At 42.7% G+C, this 17743-nt stretch overlaps 1 protein-coding gene across 1 annotated transcript in view; it reads left to right on the plus strand.

Annotated features, from left to right (window-relative positions):
- The window catches only part of LOC137592388 (zinc finger SWIM domain-containing protein 6), a 49746-nt gene that overhangs the window by 24793 nt on the left and 7210 nt on the right, over positions 1 to 17743 (plus strand). The window contains exons 3-10 of the mRNA XM_068310533.1: positions 3111 to 3259; positions 11416 to 11566; positions 12904 to 13083; positions 13930 to 14100; positions 14224 to 14370; positions 14607 to 14753; positions 15358 to 15618; positions 16611 to 16746. Of these exons, the coding sequence (XP_068166634.1) occupies positions 3111 to 3259; positions 11416 to 11566; positions 12904 to 13083; positions 13930 to 14100; positions 14224 to 14370; positions 14607 to 14753; positions 15358 to 15618; positions 16611 to 16746 (1342 nt within the window). The remainder of the gene's footprint in view (positions 1 to 3110; positions 3260 to 11415; positions 11567 to 12903; positions 13084 to 13929; positions 14101 to 14223; positions 14371 to 14606; positions 14754 to 15357; positions 15619 to 16610; positions 16747 to 17743) is intronic.

Genomic DNA, 17743 nt, shown 5'->3' on the forward strand with positions numbered 1-17743 from the left:
TAAGAGGTTAGCAGGGAAATAAAGAAAGATGCACGTCTCAAGTTATTGATGTTTTACTTGCTGCTTGCTATAATAAAGGAGGTAGAAATTGAAAGTCAAACAGTAAGAGAACACAGGCACAGCTTTAGAAAGCCCATGTGTTATTATCAGACACACCACAAAAAGAAGGAAGGAGCTGAAGTCTGAAATAGAGAACACAGGAAACAAAGTTTGGAGTTTGAAAAGACTGAATAAAAGGGAGGCAAAGAAGAAAGAGATGAGAGAGATGGACAGAACTATAGTGAGACTGATGGGAATGGAGGACAAAAATAAATAAGCAACACAGAGAACAAGAGTGCTTCATCACCAGAGTGCTGTGATGAAGAGGGATTTTTTCACCACCCATTGATTTGTTGTTCTTCCATCAATAGTTCGAAACACACACACACACACACACACACACACACACACACACACACACACACACACACACACACACACACACACACACACACACACACACACACACACACACACACACACACACACACACACACACACACAAATCACTTGTAGTACAGCTTCTAAGTCAGTGGTTCTTAACCTTGTTGGAGGTACCGAACCCTGCCGGTTTCATATGCTCACTCACCGAACCCTTCTTTAATAAAAAAATTTGAAAAAAAGTTTCAAATATAAAACATAAGTATATGTTTTACTGGTGTATTTAATGAATTGTGCATTAATGTCACCTTTTTCAAAGAACAAAACCAAGACAGGGCATGAACTCACATGAAATTACCTACCTGCAAATCATTGACTTCTGCTGTTGTTATTGAGAGACCAGTCTAGATATGCGTGGCTTCACCTTGGCAAGTGCCACTCTTATGTCATTTTCACAGCAGTCTTTTTCTTTTGTTTTCCATGCAGCTTAAGGAAGTATTCCTTTATTTCTACCAGTGCGAGACTAGAGTTGCTCAACTTGACATTGCAAATCCTGCAGAATGCTGAGTGCGCAAAATCCCATCTAGCATAGGTAGGCTAATCGATGTAGCGTGATCACCTGCAGCCTGTGATGGCTAAGGGGGGCGTGTCATCACAAATTGACAGGTTGTGTCAAACGTACACAGTGATTCGTGTATGTTCGGTCAAAACACCCAACACTTCGTATCAGGTGTTTTGTCTTGACCTCCGTCTCCGCCGAACCCCTAAGACCGACTCACCGAACCCGTAGGGTTTGATCGAACCCAGGTTGGGAACCACCACTCTAAGTGAATCACCCCAAACATGAACATAAAGAACACATCGAAAGTTCTCTAAAGAACATCCGAAAAGTAGGAAAATTATTATATACAGTGCGCATTCACGCAACAACGATTGCAACTCCACCTCATCGCGGATTTTTAGTAGGCAGTCTGATACCGTACTCTCATTCTATTGGCTGACGGCATCCGGAAATGCGCTCTGTTACGTCAGTGTCAGACTTTTGTGTGACACAAAAGTGCTTTAATCAGTCTATCAGAGTGTGGGAAAAGATAAAAGGTGGTTTTAATATCAGTATGGGGAGGGTTCATAAATGTAATATGTGTTCAGAATACCTACCATAGTATGGATGGTGTTAATAAAAGAACTACATGCCACAGTGATGTTGTTCAAAATTAAATAAACCTTGCTCACAATGTTAGCGTCATGATGAAACTGAAACATTGTTCTGAAACATTGAAATGATCACGTGACATATAATGTGAATGTAGCATGCTACTGTTAAGAGTGTGTGACATTTAACACTTTTATAGCCACTGTTGAAATAGGACTACAATAATTATTTATTATAAGTAAAGCTAACAATAATGGTATACCATGTCAACAAAAATTGATATGTGGTCATTTCTAAAGTACCGAGGTTATTCTTTTTGTTTTCCACTAATAATTCAGAGCTGAATAATAACAGTTTTAGTAACTGGAACTAAAGAATCTTTTTGCCTTATTGGAGTTTTCCTTCACCACTTTATCCGCTGTTGCCGGTCGCGGGGGGCTGGAGCCTATCCCAGCTGGCTTAGGTCGTGAGGCTAGGGAAACTCCAGGCGCGATGCCAGTGAAACGCAGAGCCACATACGCACACACTCATACCTATGGGCAATTTGTAACAAGCAATTAACCTGAAGCGCATGTTTTTGGAGGTGGGAGGAAGCCGGAGAACCCGGAGAGAACCCACGCAGACACGGGGAGAACATGCAGTGGGTAGCAACAGCGCTACCCACTGCACCACCATGCCGCCCACTGAAAAAAATGTCCTAAACAATTCAGTTGTTTCCAGAAAGCTAACGGTTGTGTTTTCATATTCATGATCATTAATAAACTCCATCAGTAGTGCAGAAAAACAATTTACAATCTCTGCACTTTTGATTTATTGTTCTAGTTCAGGTTAGGACAAGGTTTTAACAAGAACCAAAACAGTCACAGACTGCAACTTCTCGTGACACCCCTGAATTCAAAATTTTACCCTGACCTACTGTACTTGCGTAGGTCAAAGATCCAAGCTACCTACTTTCATAGATCAAATCACTAGCTTTGATCTACGGTCCTTACCCTGGACTTCTCCCTCATCCTTCTGTCTTATCCAGTTCCTGAGTTTACAAAAGTTAAAATTTGACCTTGACCTAGTTTTCTCAAGGTCAAGGTTATCATCTCATTTTCATCCCCTTTGCCGCCCGACTAATGTGGTTTGTCTTTCATCTTTCCATCTGCAACAGTTGTGAAGATATTTGGTGGACTAACAGACGAACGGACGAAAACACGAACACTGACAATTACAATACATCAATACATTTGAAGTGGGATGTAATAATAATAACAATAATGGTCAGACATACATTGGTTAAGGGGGAAGCCTGATCTTAACCAAATCCAAGTTAACCTAAGCTTTGGCCCCTAGATAAAGCTAATAGGCGACCTCTGACCCTGGTTAGAGGGCACACATTAATTTGGGACGAGGAGCCCTGTATAGAACACACCTGTGTCATTTCATTGTGACCTCTGTTAATGTTGTTTTGCATCATTCCCTCCAAATAAACCAATTAGTAAATATCAAGAGATGGCAAATGTATGTAAAACACATGTATGTGTATGTTTAGGGGCCCCGGACCCCACAGCAGGAGCCAGTGTGGATGATGAGAACTGCTGGCATCTGGATGAGGAGCAGGTCCAGGAGCAGGTGAAGCTCTTCCTGTCACAGGGAGGATACCACGGCTCGGGCAAGCAGCTCAACCTCCTCTTCAGCAAGGCGAGAACACACACACACACCACACCAGCTGCAACCACCTGGACCACAAACTTACATCACATGCGGCCTGTGTAGGTTTACCTCTCTACCTTTATGTGCACTTTTATGTTTACAAGAAATGTAGTTTCAGCTCTCTGGTCCTCTCCTCTGTATCCCATTAATAAAGATCTTTCTTGTTTTTCTCTGGTGCACTAACCTCTTATATTCCCGACATGAAAAGAGGCCACTTTTGTTCAAAGCAATGCCAGACAAAGCAGCGCACATATATTAAAAGGTGCCACCGCTTAGTAGCTGAGGCCGATCTCAGAGAGAGAATGTACGATAAAGGGAATGAAGGTGATGTAGATGGAGGAGAAGCTTGCACTCTATTCTCCTTTATGTAAGTTTCTGAGATATGTGCACTTGTCTCTGTGGTCTGGTGTCGCAGTGGCCGAGCTCTGCCATTTTTAATGTAGTGTGCGTTAACTGAAGACTACATGTCAAGGCTGTTATCATGAAGCTTCTCCAATGTGTCTCGGCTTTGTGCTCTTTATGTTATATCCGTCCTAGAACACACACTCACCGCCAGCCACATATATGTTCTTCCAGTAAAGCATACCGAGCTGCCCTTGTATGACGAACACACATATATGTGTGTGTGTGTGTGTGTGTGTGTGTGTGTGTGTGGGTGTTTGCACCTTTTTAATGGTGTCTATTTGTGAAAAAATGTTCTCACTACTCCTGCCAGTGAGACAACAAAAGGGTGATGTGTGTGCCTCTGTGTGCACACATGAAAGTACTTGATGCACTGTGTGTGTGTGTGTGTGTGTGTATGTGTGCGCACGCGCGCGCGTGCATGTTCTTCCTCACAAGACTAAAAAGAAGAAAAAATGGATGTTACTTCACCAAAGGTGAATAAAAGAAATGGTTAAAACACTGACAGTTTGCTTTCTAAATGGAAGTTTTTCTACACAATTTTTTATATTTAAAATCATGATTATCTCTGCCTCGGTGGTAGTTTTGGTTTTTTTTATTGGCATAGATTTGTTGTTGTTTGTTTGTTTGTAGGATTACTCAAAGGGTGTGTTTCACAAAGCAGATTTAGTGGAAACCCTGGATATGTTAACCCTGAAATCAGAGAAAACCAGGGTTTCTGGTTTCACAAAGGGAGGGAACTTAACCCAGAGTCAGAGGAGTAACCGTGGCTTGTTTCATGAAGGGAGGTAAACTGAACCTCTGGGTTTGTTACCGCAGTAACAGACTCTCTGAAGCTAAGCTGGTGGGGAGCAGGTTTTATTCCACTAACCCAGGGTTTCATCTGACTCCACCCCCTGTCACCGCAGATGGCACGGCTTCATTTCCTGGTTCGGACGGAGAGTTTTAGTGTCGTTTGTTTTTTCAAAAAAAAAACCCTCCATATTTTAGAGGTATTTTAGATGCAAACGTAGCATGTCTGTTTGACGAGGATCCCATTGGTGAAAGTTCATCATTAACTCACAGAGAAATGAATATTATTGTCCCGGATTCAGATGTCCCGTTATATCCAGACATTTATCTTTATGATCGGTACCAGTTCACGTCCCGATCCACCACACACATCCGCGACCTGATCCATCCTCACATCTGCAGCAGAACAAAACAGTCATGCTCCCACATTCTAGCAGGTATTGTGTGTAGCGCTACGTTTAGTTTTTATTTTTTCTTTACAAACGGTAGTTTTTTTATATAATGTGGGAGATCAGCTCAGTGGGCCTTGCCTTGAAATGGCTTTTACTCCAGTTTGTCAATTTCACTGGAGATAAACTCATCAGAATCATCAAGGAGGAGTTCCACAGAATTGCAGGTGAATGATGTAGAAATCTGATCAATTAATTTGAAATTATATTCTCTTAATGACATTGTGCTGAAACCTCAGACTTGGATTAGTAACTATATTTTATTTTTGGATTTGCAAATGTAATTGGCTGCATAGATGGCACCCACATTCCCATCTGGTACAGTAGACTGAGTACTGTTTAAACACAGGTAAACTAAAATCAGTCCAGATCATGTGTGATGCTGCAGCATACATTTCTGATGTGAAGCCAAAGTGCTCTGGGTCGCTTCCTGGCTCATGGATGTATGATGATTCTTACCTGAGCAGCAGACTGTAACGTGGTCAGTAGCCTAAAGATTAACACAATAATTCACTTGTCTCCGTCCTTTAATCCACTATATTGAATCCACAATACATTACAGGAGAGTTTGATGGTGTTTATCTGGAGGACATTGGTTACCCAGGCCCCAACAGAACTTCAACTGGATTCACTGCAGGACAAGAGGCTGGTTGGAGATGACCATAGGCTTGCTGAAAGCCTGTTTCCAGGGCTTACGTCACCTCAGGATTATTCCTGAGAGAGCCTGTAATATAATTGTGAGAAGTACAGAGAAGGCCAAACGGAGCTGCATTGTGTTTTTGTAGATCTGGAGAAAGCTTATGACAGGGTGTCTAGAGAGGAACTGTGGTATTGTATGAGGAAGTCTGGAGTGGCAGAAAAGTATGTTAGAGCGGTCAGTCAGTCACTCATCTTCAGATAACCACCGCCGCAGCGGGTCACGGGGAGTCAGAGCCTATCTCGGCGGCAGAGGGCATGAGGCGGGGGACACTCCAGGCACGACGCCAGTGCACCGCAGATGATAGAGCGGTGCAGGACATTTATGAGGACTGTAAGACAGTGGTGAGGTGTGCTGTAGGTGTGACAGAGGAGTTCAGGGTGGAGGTGGGACTGCATCAGGGATCAGCTCTGAGCCCCTTCTTGTTTACTATGGTGATGGACAGGCTGACAGACGAGGTTAGACAGGAATCTCCATGGACCATGATGTTTGCAGATTGCATTGTAATCTGCAGTGAAAGCAGGGAACAGATGGAGGAGAAGCTGTACAGGTGGAGGTTTGTCCTGGAAAGGAGAGGAATGAAGGATAGCCGCAGTAAGACAGAGTACATGTGTGTGAATGAGAGGGACCCAAGTGGAAGAGTGAGGTTACAGGGAGAAGAGATCAAGAAGATGGAGGATTTTAAGTACTTAGGGTCAACAGTCCAGAGTATGGAGAGTCTGGAAAAGAGGTGAAGAAGCATGTAAAGGCAGGATGGAACGGGTGGAGCAAAGTGTCAGGTGTAATGTGTGATAGAGGAGTTTCAGCTAAAATCAAAGGAAAGGTGTACAAAACTGTTGTGAGACCAGCGATGTTGTTTGGTCTAGAGACAGTGTCACTGAGGAAAAGACAGGAGACAGAGCTGGAGGTAGCAGAGATGAAGATGCTGAGGTTCTCTTTGGGAGTGACCAGGAAGGATAGGATCAGGAATGAGTACATCAGAGGGACAGCACATGTTAGAGGTTTTGGAGATAAAGTCAGAGAGGCCAAACTGAGATGGTTTGGACATGTCCAGAGGAGAGATAGTGAATATATTGGTAGAAGGATGCTGGGTTTTGAACTGCCAGGCAGGAGGCCTAGAGGAAGATCAAAGGAGGTTTATGGATATAATGAAAGACATGAAGGTAGTTGGTGTGAGAGAAGAGGATGCAAAGGACAGGGTTAGATGGAGGCAATTGATTTGCTGTGGCGACCCCTGAAGGGAAAAGCCGAAAGGAAAAGAAGAAGAATTTAATTTAGCATCAGGTACTGAGAGGAAGTGAAACAGCTGTTGTGTCTGTATCCAAAGTTTTGTACAACCACAGCCACAACTATTACGACTACCACTATTATTATTATTTCATACAAATGGACAAGGTACATTTCTATTTATATATATATATTCTATTTATACCTATGATTATTTTTTTCCAATATGAAAACACACACAGACCTTGGATCTGTTTAACTGGGTGAACCAGTTGCCCGTCTCGGGTAAATACTTCATGCACAAGTTGGTAACATTTTGATGTAAGTGTGTGCCCTCAAGGTTTTCTCATTGTTGAAAAAAGTACCACTCTACATTTAGCTGGTTTCACCTCCAAGGCCATGCCCACATTTCCACATTGCATCATATGGTGGTAGATACAGGTATACCTTGGCTTACGTCGTTCCAGGACACGCTAAGTGAGTTGAAAAATGACTTAAGTTGAATCAATTTTTCACCAGGCTAAATTTAAAATATCCATTCCAGTTCCGTACCTTATTTTTTTAATGCATTTTGAGTAATATATGGTTAATACAAATCTATTTTAAGCTTAAAAACATTCCCTCATTCAACTTCTCAACTGCTTCTTCCACTTTTGCGGGTCACGGGCGTCACTGGAATTTCTCCCGGCTGATTATGGGCGAGAGACAGCGAGGGGACACTCCGAGCGCGACACCAGTGCACTGCAGAGCCACATGAAAGACAAACAACCACTCAATCTGTTTGGGAAAAAGCCGGTTTTCTTCACTGATTTTCTGTAACGCATTAGAAAATTCCACTGCTGCTTGTTTATCAGCTGATGCCCTGTCACCTTCAGTTTTAACGTCTTCGTTCCTTAAATGTCATGTATCATCCTTAACTTGCCTTGAACTCTACATCTTTCTCATCTGGGTATTTTATCTGCAGGTCTTCAAACAAAGAAAACACCTTCTTTTGAATGATTTCTTGACTAATACAAGCATGCTGACGATTCAAATAATCAATTTCCTCAAAGATTTTGCCTCTTTTCTTATTGTTGATGGTATTCTTCATCTCTGGGGCTTCATATTTGACATGTGCTAAAACCTTGTCCTTATTATTTACAATTGTTAATACAGTTGTCCGACTCATCCCAAAAGGGCAATCTCTACCACTTTTTTTTTTTTAAAACCTTTTTCATTGCCTTTTATCATAGCCAATGAAGGGCCATAAAGGGGCCATATTTTGCAGAGGGTCCAAGCATTTACCAAAAATTGATGCATTTGATCAATCTTCAATGAGGTAAAAATATTTTTCACCCAGCAGTTTTGCTCTAATTAAATAAATTCTGCAGTCTCACTCAAACCCACTGTGTACATCAAAAAAGCTGAGGAAGTAAAAAAAAAACAAAAAACAGGATGCATTGAAAAAAAATAAGAATAATAATATAGATCAGAGGAAAGATTTTAATCATAAAGATTTTCGAGTCTATCGCACGGCAAGATGCACTACTACTACTATTACTAGAAGGATGCTGAGTTTTGAACTGCCAGGCAGGAGGCCTAGAGGAAGACCAAAGAGGAGGTTTATGGATGTGGTGAAAGAGGACAAGAAGGTAGTTGGTGTGAGAGAAGAGGATGCAAAGGACAGGGTTAGATGGAGGCAATTGATTCGCTGTGGCGACCCCTGAAGGGAAAAGCTGAAAGGAAAAGAAGAAGAAGTTCTTCATACTATTAGAGGAGAACAATATATGGTACATTTAACAATAATGTTTACTATGACTATGAACAACACATGTGTATCATGTGACTAAAATATGATAAACATGTTTTAGAAAATAAAACTTGGAACGTCTAACAGCTATTATAATCAGTACAGTGCCGCAGCTATTGATGTAAGAACTGAAGCAGTTTTGGCTATTATCAAGGAAACCATGCAAAATGGCTATAATATTGGAATATGAGCAAGTATGAATGTTCTTCTTGTGAACTATTTTTATAACATGAATATGCCAATTTAGTCTTTTATTTAATTAGAATTAAAAAAATTAAATATCATTGTTTAACAGATGTTGATACAGATGAAAGCACATTTATATTTGTGTGAAGATTACGTTGGGGATTGCTGTACAATATCAAACATAATGAGGATGAGGAGGTATACCCATGAGATGATGCAAAATTCTGACCTGTGTGAACAATGTTTTTATACTTCATTCTCAGCTGCTGCCATGTGCACTTCTCCCCCCGCTGGATTGTGGCTAAATAAAATAATCATTCAAACCATTTTCCTCTTGTAATTTTATCATGATTACAATGGACTACATTTCAACTAATGCATTGACTCTCATGTCATCACTCTCTTCTTTGCAGCCACAGCGCTGTTCCTCTTTTTTCCAAAATTTTACCCAAAGTCTTCATGTGCATAGAATAATGTCTTATTAGAGTTATGTCGCACCTGCTGAATTGTGCAATCAATATACACTGAGTTGATGAAACTAACTTTGAACGGCCTTTGTGAAACCTCAAACCCTGGGTTTACAGGTTCAGAGTTAGTCAACCCAGAGCTACATGTTTTACTGTGGGTTTATTAACCCTGCTTTGTGAAACAGACTCATTAAAAGTGAAAAGTTAAAAGTGGAATTTGACATTTTTTTTAAGCAGACGTGTTATACAGCCCAAGGAGCAATCCGGATCCAGAGGATCATCCTCTGGATTCAGAGTTTTTTATGTTCTTATATGACACCTTCTTAACTTTGAGATACTAAATAATAATAATATTATTATTATTATTATTTAATAATAACTATTGGGAACCCGTGGAAATTCCACGATAAAACAATAATAGCAGACTTCATATGAAACATGACATGAACGAATAGCTACCTTGTTCTATGGAGCAAGATAGATAGTAAATAATGACTGGGAATGGCATTAATCGATTAATTTATTTATTTGATAACTAGTAACAGACACCTTTGGTTGATAGCGTACTTATTGTATACCCCACCTTACTTTTTCTTGGTGATTTTTCTTTTGTGCTTGGCATTCATTGGCTCTGGCTAAGTAGTACTTTTTGTGACGCAATCCTTTCCTCTCTTTTAGTCGGAGTTTCACTCAGAATTCGTTGCCGTTTTCTGTCTCGTTCCTGCTCTTTGGACTCTCTACTCAAAAACATGAAAATTGTTGGAACAGTTATGACACTCTAAAATTATGTTAACTGGGAAGTCCATGAATAGTTAGTTCTTCTCCTAACATAGCAGAGGCCTTACGCCATGTTGTTCACGTGATTCCTTCTGACAGATGCGCCGTGACTGGTTGGGTGCTTGATTGACAGGTAACGGGTGGAGTTGGTGACAAGCGTGAGACTTTTTCACATGGGCCTATTCAAATACAGTATATAGGTGGGGAGATAATAATAATAATACAGGCTCACCTGAGGGACCAGACTGCTGCTGCGAGTACAAGTGGCGAAATTTGATTAATTTGAAATTTGATTAATAATTTAAGAGTTACTGAGCTACATCCTGAAGAAAACCACTGTCAAAATATTTCTGAAGAACTATCAAATTATTAACATGGTACAAAATTCCAATGGTGAACTTTCAAGAGTCATATTATGGGAGTTAAACGATGGCCTTTTATTCACAATGATATGATGGAGTCGACTCAGTAGAGGTTCAGGCTCTTTGGTTTTCACCTAGTTTCTATTCATCTTTTACATTCCTCTGATTCTGTTTCTTTCTTACTGTTAACATCAAATAATGACCAGTATCCAAATTTTCATTTCACTCATACTGAAGCTGTTCAGCCTTCAAATACAGTACATCTGTTTATGTTGTATGTAAGTGACTCTAGATTTGAAGTGTATTCTTCAGTGAGCGATAAATTATTCACAAGGCATAAAATGCCTTTGAAAACTACTTGATCTTTCTAGTCAAAGTTTGAACAAAAGAAGAAAAAAAACAAGGGCATGGGCATTAAGTATGAGGGCAATACCGATTAGACAGAAGAGTGAGAGTGTAGGCTGCATACTTTCAGCTCGGAGGGTAAATACTGGACACCACCCTTTTTGTTGCACACTGCCCTTTGAAAACAAGTAAACCAAATGGCTATCTGAGGCGTTTTGCAGCTAACATGGATTTCTTTAGAAAGATTTTTTTTTTCTTTTTGAATCCAATTCACCTTAAATCATCCCCATAGGGACAGTTGTGCACTGCAGCTCCGCAGCAGTTGAAACACAACAGCATTGAAAAAGATGCAGATGGATCTTAAAAACTTTGTGATGAATTCTTGATGAGGGGATATGAAGAAATTATCAACTTATAAATTATTATAACTTTCTGAAAAGACACAATGTGCAAAAGCATTAAAGCAGTTTGAATGTTTTTGAGGCTTTTCACAATCATCATGGAACTGCTTTCCTGTGTCATTTTGTGTAATGTCCAGTGTCTCTAAGTTGTGTGTGTGTGTGTGTGTGTGTGTGTGTGTGTGTGTGTGTGTGTGTGTGTGTGTGTGTGTGCGCGGGCCTTACTTAACCGTCCTCGTCTCTCTACCTACAGGTTAGGGAGATGCTGAAGATGCGTGACTCCAACGGAGCGAGGATGCTAACACTGATCACAGAACAGTTCATGGCTGACCCCCGGCTGGCGCTTTGGAGACAGCAGGGCACCAGCATGACCGACAAGTACAGACAGCTCTGGGACGAGCTAGGTGAGAGTGGAAAACACTCCACACAAACACACACAGACACACACGCATCCACCGACTGTCCCACAAATGTGCATGGAGATAGACACACACCACACACACGTTTGTCCTGTTTATTTGTTACCCAAGATGGTTACACTCTCTTTACTGATACAAAGTTGACAGCTCAACAGGACCATCTATGTGGATTGTAAGTGATTTGATGCAGCCACATGATCTCCGTCTTGTTCTCAAACATTTCACGTGGTTTTGCCACTTTGTCGGAATGTGTCGTTCTTCTGACAGACGCACAGAAAAACACTGCCTTGCCAACCACCAAACCGAGGAGCCCGTCACCACGACAGCAGCGTCGTCGTCTCTCGCTATTTGTTGTCGTTGACGATGCCGCAGTGTTTGTTGATGATGATGTTCGTTTTCTCCCTTTGGTCTTATTCTGTACTTTGTGAGGACAGCACAGTGATTTCATCTGTTTCAATCCCATGTATTTTTTGGAGTGTGTGTTGGGTTTCTTTGAAGTCCACACTTCAAACCCTTCTTCCCTAGTCCTTATCACTCCCTCAATGTGTGGTGAATTCTGCCTCTTGGCATCTCTCTCTCTCTCTTTCTCTTTCTCTCTCTCTCGCTCTCTCTCTTTTGTCTTTCTCCTCTTTGAGCAGCAGCTACTCCTCTCCTCCAGACACAAAGCCAAGCCTCATTCGCTCATCCTCGCCCGCGTCTCCTCATCCGTATCATCTCTGCTCCTCTTCTCCTTGTTGTCTGCTCTCCGTCTGTTCTGCACCTGGCTTCTCTTTGTGTTTCTTCACGTTCCCACTCCGTCCTTGTCTTCGTCCTTCCTCACCAAACTCTTCTTTGCCTTTTGCACACGCGCATACGTACGTACATCATGACCGTGCGCACTCGCCCAAACAGTGGAGTCTACAGTACTTATCTTCAGCAGTCTTGAGAGCAGAAACCCTGAATGCGCCTGCATCTCCAGGGACGTAGCCACTTTTCATATTCTGTTTGTTCCAATTTACTCCAAAATGATGTGTGCGCAGTCAGCGTTGCCTGGGGACTAGTTAAGTTCTCTGTTGTCACAGACTTTTGTATTCCAGTGCAAGATGGAGGTAGCATATAAAATGTGCACCAAAAGAAAAAGACTGTTATGAATGCTGCACATCTTAGAAAACTGCCTCCAGCTTTCAGTCTTGCGTGATAACTGTATTAAGGATTCTTTTTTTTAAAGCAGCATTGTATGACTACTTTCTTGCATCATGGTCACACTTCTGCTAGTGAAGCAGCTAACTGAAGTTTGTTTTGATTTGTTTAAGTTGTTTGTGTGTTTATGTGTGTGTGTCCAGGTGCCCTATGGATGTGCATCGTACTTAACCCCCACTGCAAACCGGAGCAGAAGTCATCATGGTTGCGCCAGCTGCGCAGATGGAACAGTGTGGACGTCTGCCCCTGGGAGGATGGTAACCACAGCAACGAGCTGCCAAACCTCACCCACTCACTGCCTCAGGGTGCCCATGGCAACCAAGGTCAGAGACTGATAAGTTTTGTATGTCAGTCAATAACATACTTAGTTTTTAATAATGCATGTCACGTTTGAGACGTTCTACAGCGATAGATGTGTGCAGGGAAGCCCTTGATTAACACTGGTAGAACATTCCTGTTCATCCAAAGCATCAGTCACTGCCTGATCAGAAATATTCAACACAGCCCCCTCACTCTAAAGGTTTTCATGCTCTATTACACCGTGGCTTTCTTGATTAAAGCCCCTGTGCAGATTTTTATGCCTTGTCGAAGAAGGTATTTGTGTTTTTATTATTACTATCATTATTATTACATCCCACTTCAAAGCGGCGATGTTATTGTCAGCGTTTGTGTGTTCGTCCGTTTGTCCGTCTATTAGTACGTCCACCAAATATCTTCACAACCGTTGCAGATAGAAAGATGGAACAAAAAGCACATTACTCGGGCGGCAAAGGGGATGAAAATGAGATGATGACCTTGACCTTGAGAAAACTAGGTCAAGGTCAACATTTCAACTTTTGTACACTCAGGAACCGGATAAGATAGAAAGACTAGGGAGAAGGCCAGTGTGAGTAAAACCGTAGATCAAAGCTAGTGAATTGATCTATGAAAATAATTCAGGGGTGTCGCTGTGACTGCAATGGTACTAGTTATTTTTATTATTATGTTTGTCTTCAAAACACTTTTATCAGTAGATATTAAAGCACAGGGGTATTTATGGTAAAAATGAGCACCTGTATGACTGAGCATGTCATTCCTAGCTGCCTTCTTCTTACCACATGCAGGGTATTTAAATCGTGTCACACCTCTTCCTCACTTCTATCCTCCTCCTCCTCCTCCTCTTCCTGTAGAGCTGCGCCCCCACAGGACTGTGTTCACGCGAGCAATCGAGGCCTGCGACCTGCACTGGCAGGACCGACACCTCCAGCACATCATCGCCAGTGACCTCTATGCCAACTATTGTTACCATGACAACCAGGAGGGCTCCCTCTTTGACTCTCGTGGCTGGCCCTTGTGGCACGGTGAGTGTGAGTGTAAGAGAGAGAGAGCCCATCTGTCATGTTAGTTACTCATACACTCTAAGTTGGGTTGTGAAGGCAGCCAGCGGAAGACTGTCGGAGTTAAAACATTCCCTCCCCCCTCAGAACACGTCCCAACGGCGTGCGCCAGGGTGGATGCCCTGCGGTCACACGGTTACCCAAGGGAAGCACTCCGATTGGCCATCGCCGTGGTGAACACGCTACGACGGCAGCAGCAGAGGCAACTGGAACACTTCCGCCGGCACAAAAAAGGTGAAGTTGGTTTTTGCTGGTTATGGTTCATAAGTTTTAGTATAATTTGTACGGCCAAAGAGCAAAGCTGTTACACATCAAAGCACCGTCACGTATGTCACATGATTCTAATTCTGAATTTAAGTTAAATAATGTTTGATCAAGAAAAACAAAGCAGTTAAAAAAAAACTATATTTGATCATTTTGACATTGTGTCATTCGGTCTCACTGTTTCCATCCCTTCTGTCTTGTCTCAGAGTTGCTCCATAAAGGCCACACCTCCATAACCAACATGGAGGGTTGGGTGGGACACCCCCTGGATCCCATCGGTACCCTGTTCAGCACCCTTACCGAGTCGGGACGAGTGGGAGAGGAAGGGTCCAACACCTGCTTAGATCTCTCAGGTGCTGCTGACTTAGACGGACCAGCATGCAGTTCTGCTGCTGTGACGTATGATTTGTGTCTGATATGTAAAATGCAAGGCTATAATCCTGAAAGTACACAATAATTTCCATATGCTTACATTTTCCAACTCTCACAACCCAGTTTTTACTCCACTAGAGCGACTTTGTAGCTGCAGAACAGGAGATATATTTAATTTTAGTTTTCCTTATCCTGCATTAAATGGCAGATGTTAGAAAGAAAGCACAAATCCCCTTTGTCTTATCATCGCTCCTCATATTCTTCTTCCGATTCTCTGCTACCTACGCTCTGGGATAGCTCTGTCCCTCATTGCCTCCTCTGCTCACAGAAATAGCCCTCTCCTCCTCCTCCTCCTCCGAGGAGAGCAAAGAAGCGATCCTAAACTTTATTTTTGGGTTGGTCTCTGGGTTCAGGCCTTTACTGCGTGACTAACACAGCGGTATTCTATAGGAGACAGACGCGTCCAGAGTCCAAAAAAACCTCAGAAAAGAACACAGGCTGGTTGACTCTTCATGTGAACTGGCCTCCTTTGTTTCGGCTCCTTCTCTCCTCCCCTCACCCTCTCCTGTCTCCTCTTTTTTCCAGACTGTTCCAGCGTGGTTAGCCGAGCGGAGCTCCAACGAATGCCTGTGCAGCGACTACTAGGAGACGGCGAATCTTACATGGCGCTGGCCGTGGAGACGGCCCTCATAGGCTTAGGTCAGCAACGGGTTATGCCTGACGGGCTTTACGCTCAAGAGAAGGTGTGTCGCAACGAAGAGCAGCTATTGGCCAAGCTGCAAGAAGTGGAACTGGACGACTCTCTGGTCAAAATCTTCCGTAAACAGGCCGTCTTTCTGTTGGAGGGTAAGAGAGCTAACAGATTACATTTCACCGTTATTGTCCCTTTATTTGACGACACCTCCCAGCAGTCCCCTGAGCTGCTACATATACAGACATGTAGATCCACACACACACCTCTGTTTTTTCTCTCCTCTCTTCCCACGCACCAAGAACCTACACATTCTTACTCAAATAGGAAAAACACATTGGACTCTGTGTCACTATTTATTATCCTTTCATTTGGTGGTGCAAATAGAGGCTGAGCTGCCCAGGGCCAGACCAAAATGAGCTCTTTACACAGTAACACCAGGGGTATTGTGTCAGCACACACATGCGTGCTCACACAACAGCGTGTACATTTACTGGGCTTGGACTGTGTCTGGAGCAGAATGTGGTTTGGTTATGGGAAAGGCAGGAGGGGAGGGAGGGGTGGAAGCACATCCTGTAGTGCAGGCAGACTCGCTTCCTTCCCCACCCCAAACCCCAGCGCGGCCTCGGCCCCAGCGTGACCACCCACCTCAGGCTCCGCTGCTAATAGAGCGCCAGGCTCCGAGGCCTCCACAGGCACCCGAACCCTGCAGCCATGCCACCGTGTGATGTGGTCTGCGGTTTAAGGAGCCTGTTGGGGTTTAAAATAACCCACCAGAGACAAGTGGAATTGCAGGAAGAGGAGGGAGTGAGGGTGGGAGGGGGGGGAAGCAGCCAGAGAGTGTGAGGCCAAGTCGGCACACATGACCATATGGTTCTTGACGTCACGGTGTGCTTTAACGCCATGTGGCTTTGCCTCTGTCTGGGTAGGAGGGGGATGAACCAGATAAATTACTCCTCATCGAGCGTAAAAAAACATGACAGTAATATTTTTGATGTTTATTTATTCTGTCCATGCAAACACATTTCAGCGACACGTAGTAAAATGTACCAACAGATAACGGCTTTGTATGGTTTGTTCCATCAATAAAACCAGACCCCCTTTTGTGTGTGTGTGTGTGTGTGTGTTTGTTCGTTTATTTGAGCAGCTGGTCCGTACTCTGGCCTTGGAGAGATCATCCACAGAGAGAGTGTTCCCATGCACACCTTTGCCCGCTATCTCTTTACTTCTCTCCTACCTCACGACGCTGAACTGGCGTACAAAATTGCACTGAGAGCCATGAGGTAGGTGCTTTTTGTTTCTTCTTTTAAGTGTATGTACGTTTCTGTACTTATATCAAACCTTGTGAATCGATTTTCTCATAGATTTTTATTGGTAGAATTAAAAGTAGGTCAAGAAAATACTTTCCAAGTTTGGACCAATGGAGCCTTAATAACACAGGAATAGAAAACTCTTAGATAGAAGATGGTTGCTCACAAGATATGTCTTGTTATGTTGACCTTATTGTCAACTTGATTGCGATCATCTGACTGTGAGTAGACTCTGTATGGCTTGTTTTTGAAGCTTCTGCATACTCCAAAACTCGTAAAACTATTTACTGTGATGCCTTCAAATAAAAGAACTTCCTGGAACATAACAGGACAGTGTAGAGCGAGCTACAGCCAGGTGGAAGCTCTCCTGAAGCTTTAAAGTCCGTCTGAATCACAGGTATTATCAGAGGACTTTAGAGATGCAAGGATGGTGAAAACACACCGCTTTTTGTCTGTGTTTACTTGTGCGTCTGACTGTGCATTTTCTAAGCGATCTCTTCACATTAAGCCCCTGTGTGTATTCATCTGTGGACAATGTGTACATGTGTGTGTCTGGTAATCAGTCTGCGCTGCAGTGTTTTGATGTTGTAACTAGTGGGAGCTGGATCAGTGAATATTAATTACATAAATGAGGGCGTAATTAGTGTGGCTGTAAGGAAGAGGAAACACACACACACACACACACACACACACACACACACACGGCCAACAGGGAGAGGGCAGAGTGTGGAGGATGTTTGTTTTGTTGTACAAAGCGAGGCTTCTCGGAGTCCATCGCTGAGAAAACTGGCAAATGATTAGTGAGTGAAGGAGAAGTGGATTGTTTCTGGCTTTGCACCATTATTTGTCACAGTCAGACAAAGCAAAACAAACAGGGGGAAAAAAGGACAACAAACAAATAAATTACACTGTCTTCCTGTTAATTAGTTAGAAAGCATCAGGTTTTGACTTAATATGCCGACTAAGCGAA

Source organism: Antennarius striatus, chromosome 3 (assembly GCF_040054535.1).
Source record: "Antennarius striatus isolate MH-2024 chromosome 3, ASM4005453v1, whole genome shotgun sequence".
Classification (NCBI taxonomy): Eukaryota; Metazoa; Chordata; class Actinopteri; order Lophiiformes; family Antennariidae; genus Antennarius; species Antennarius striatus.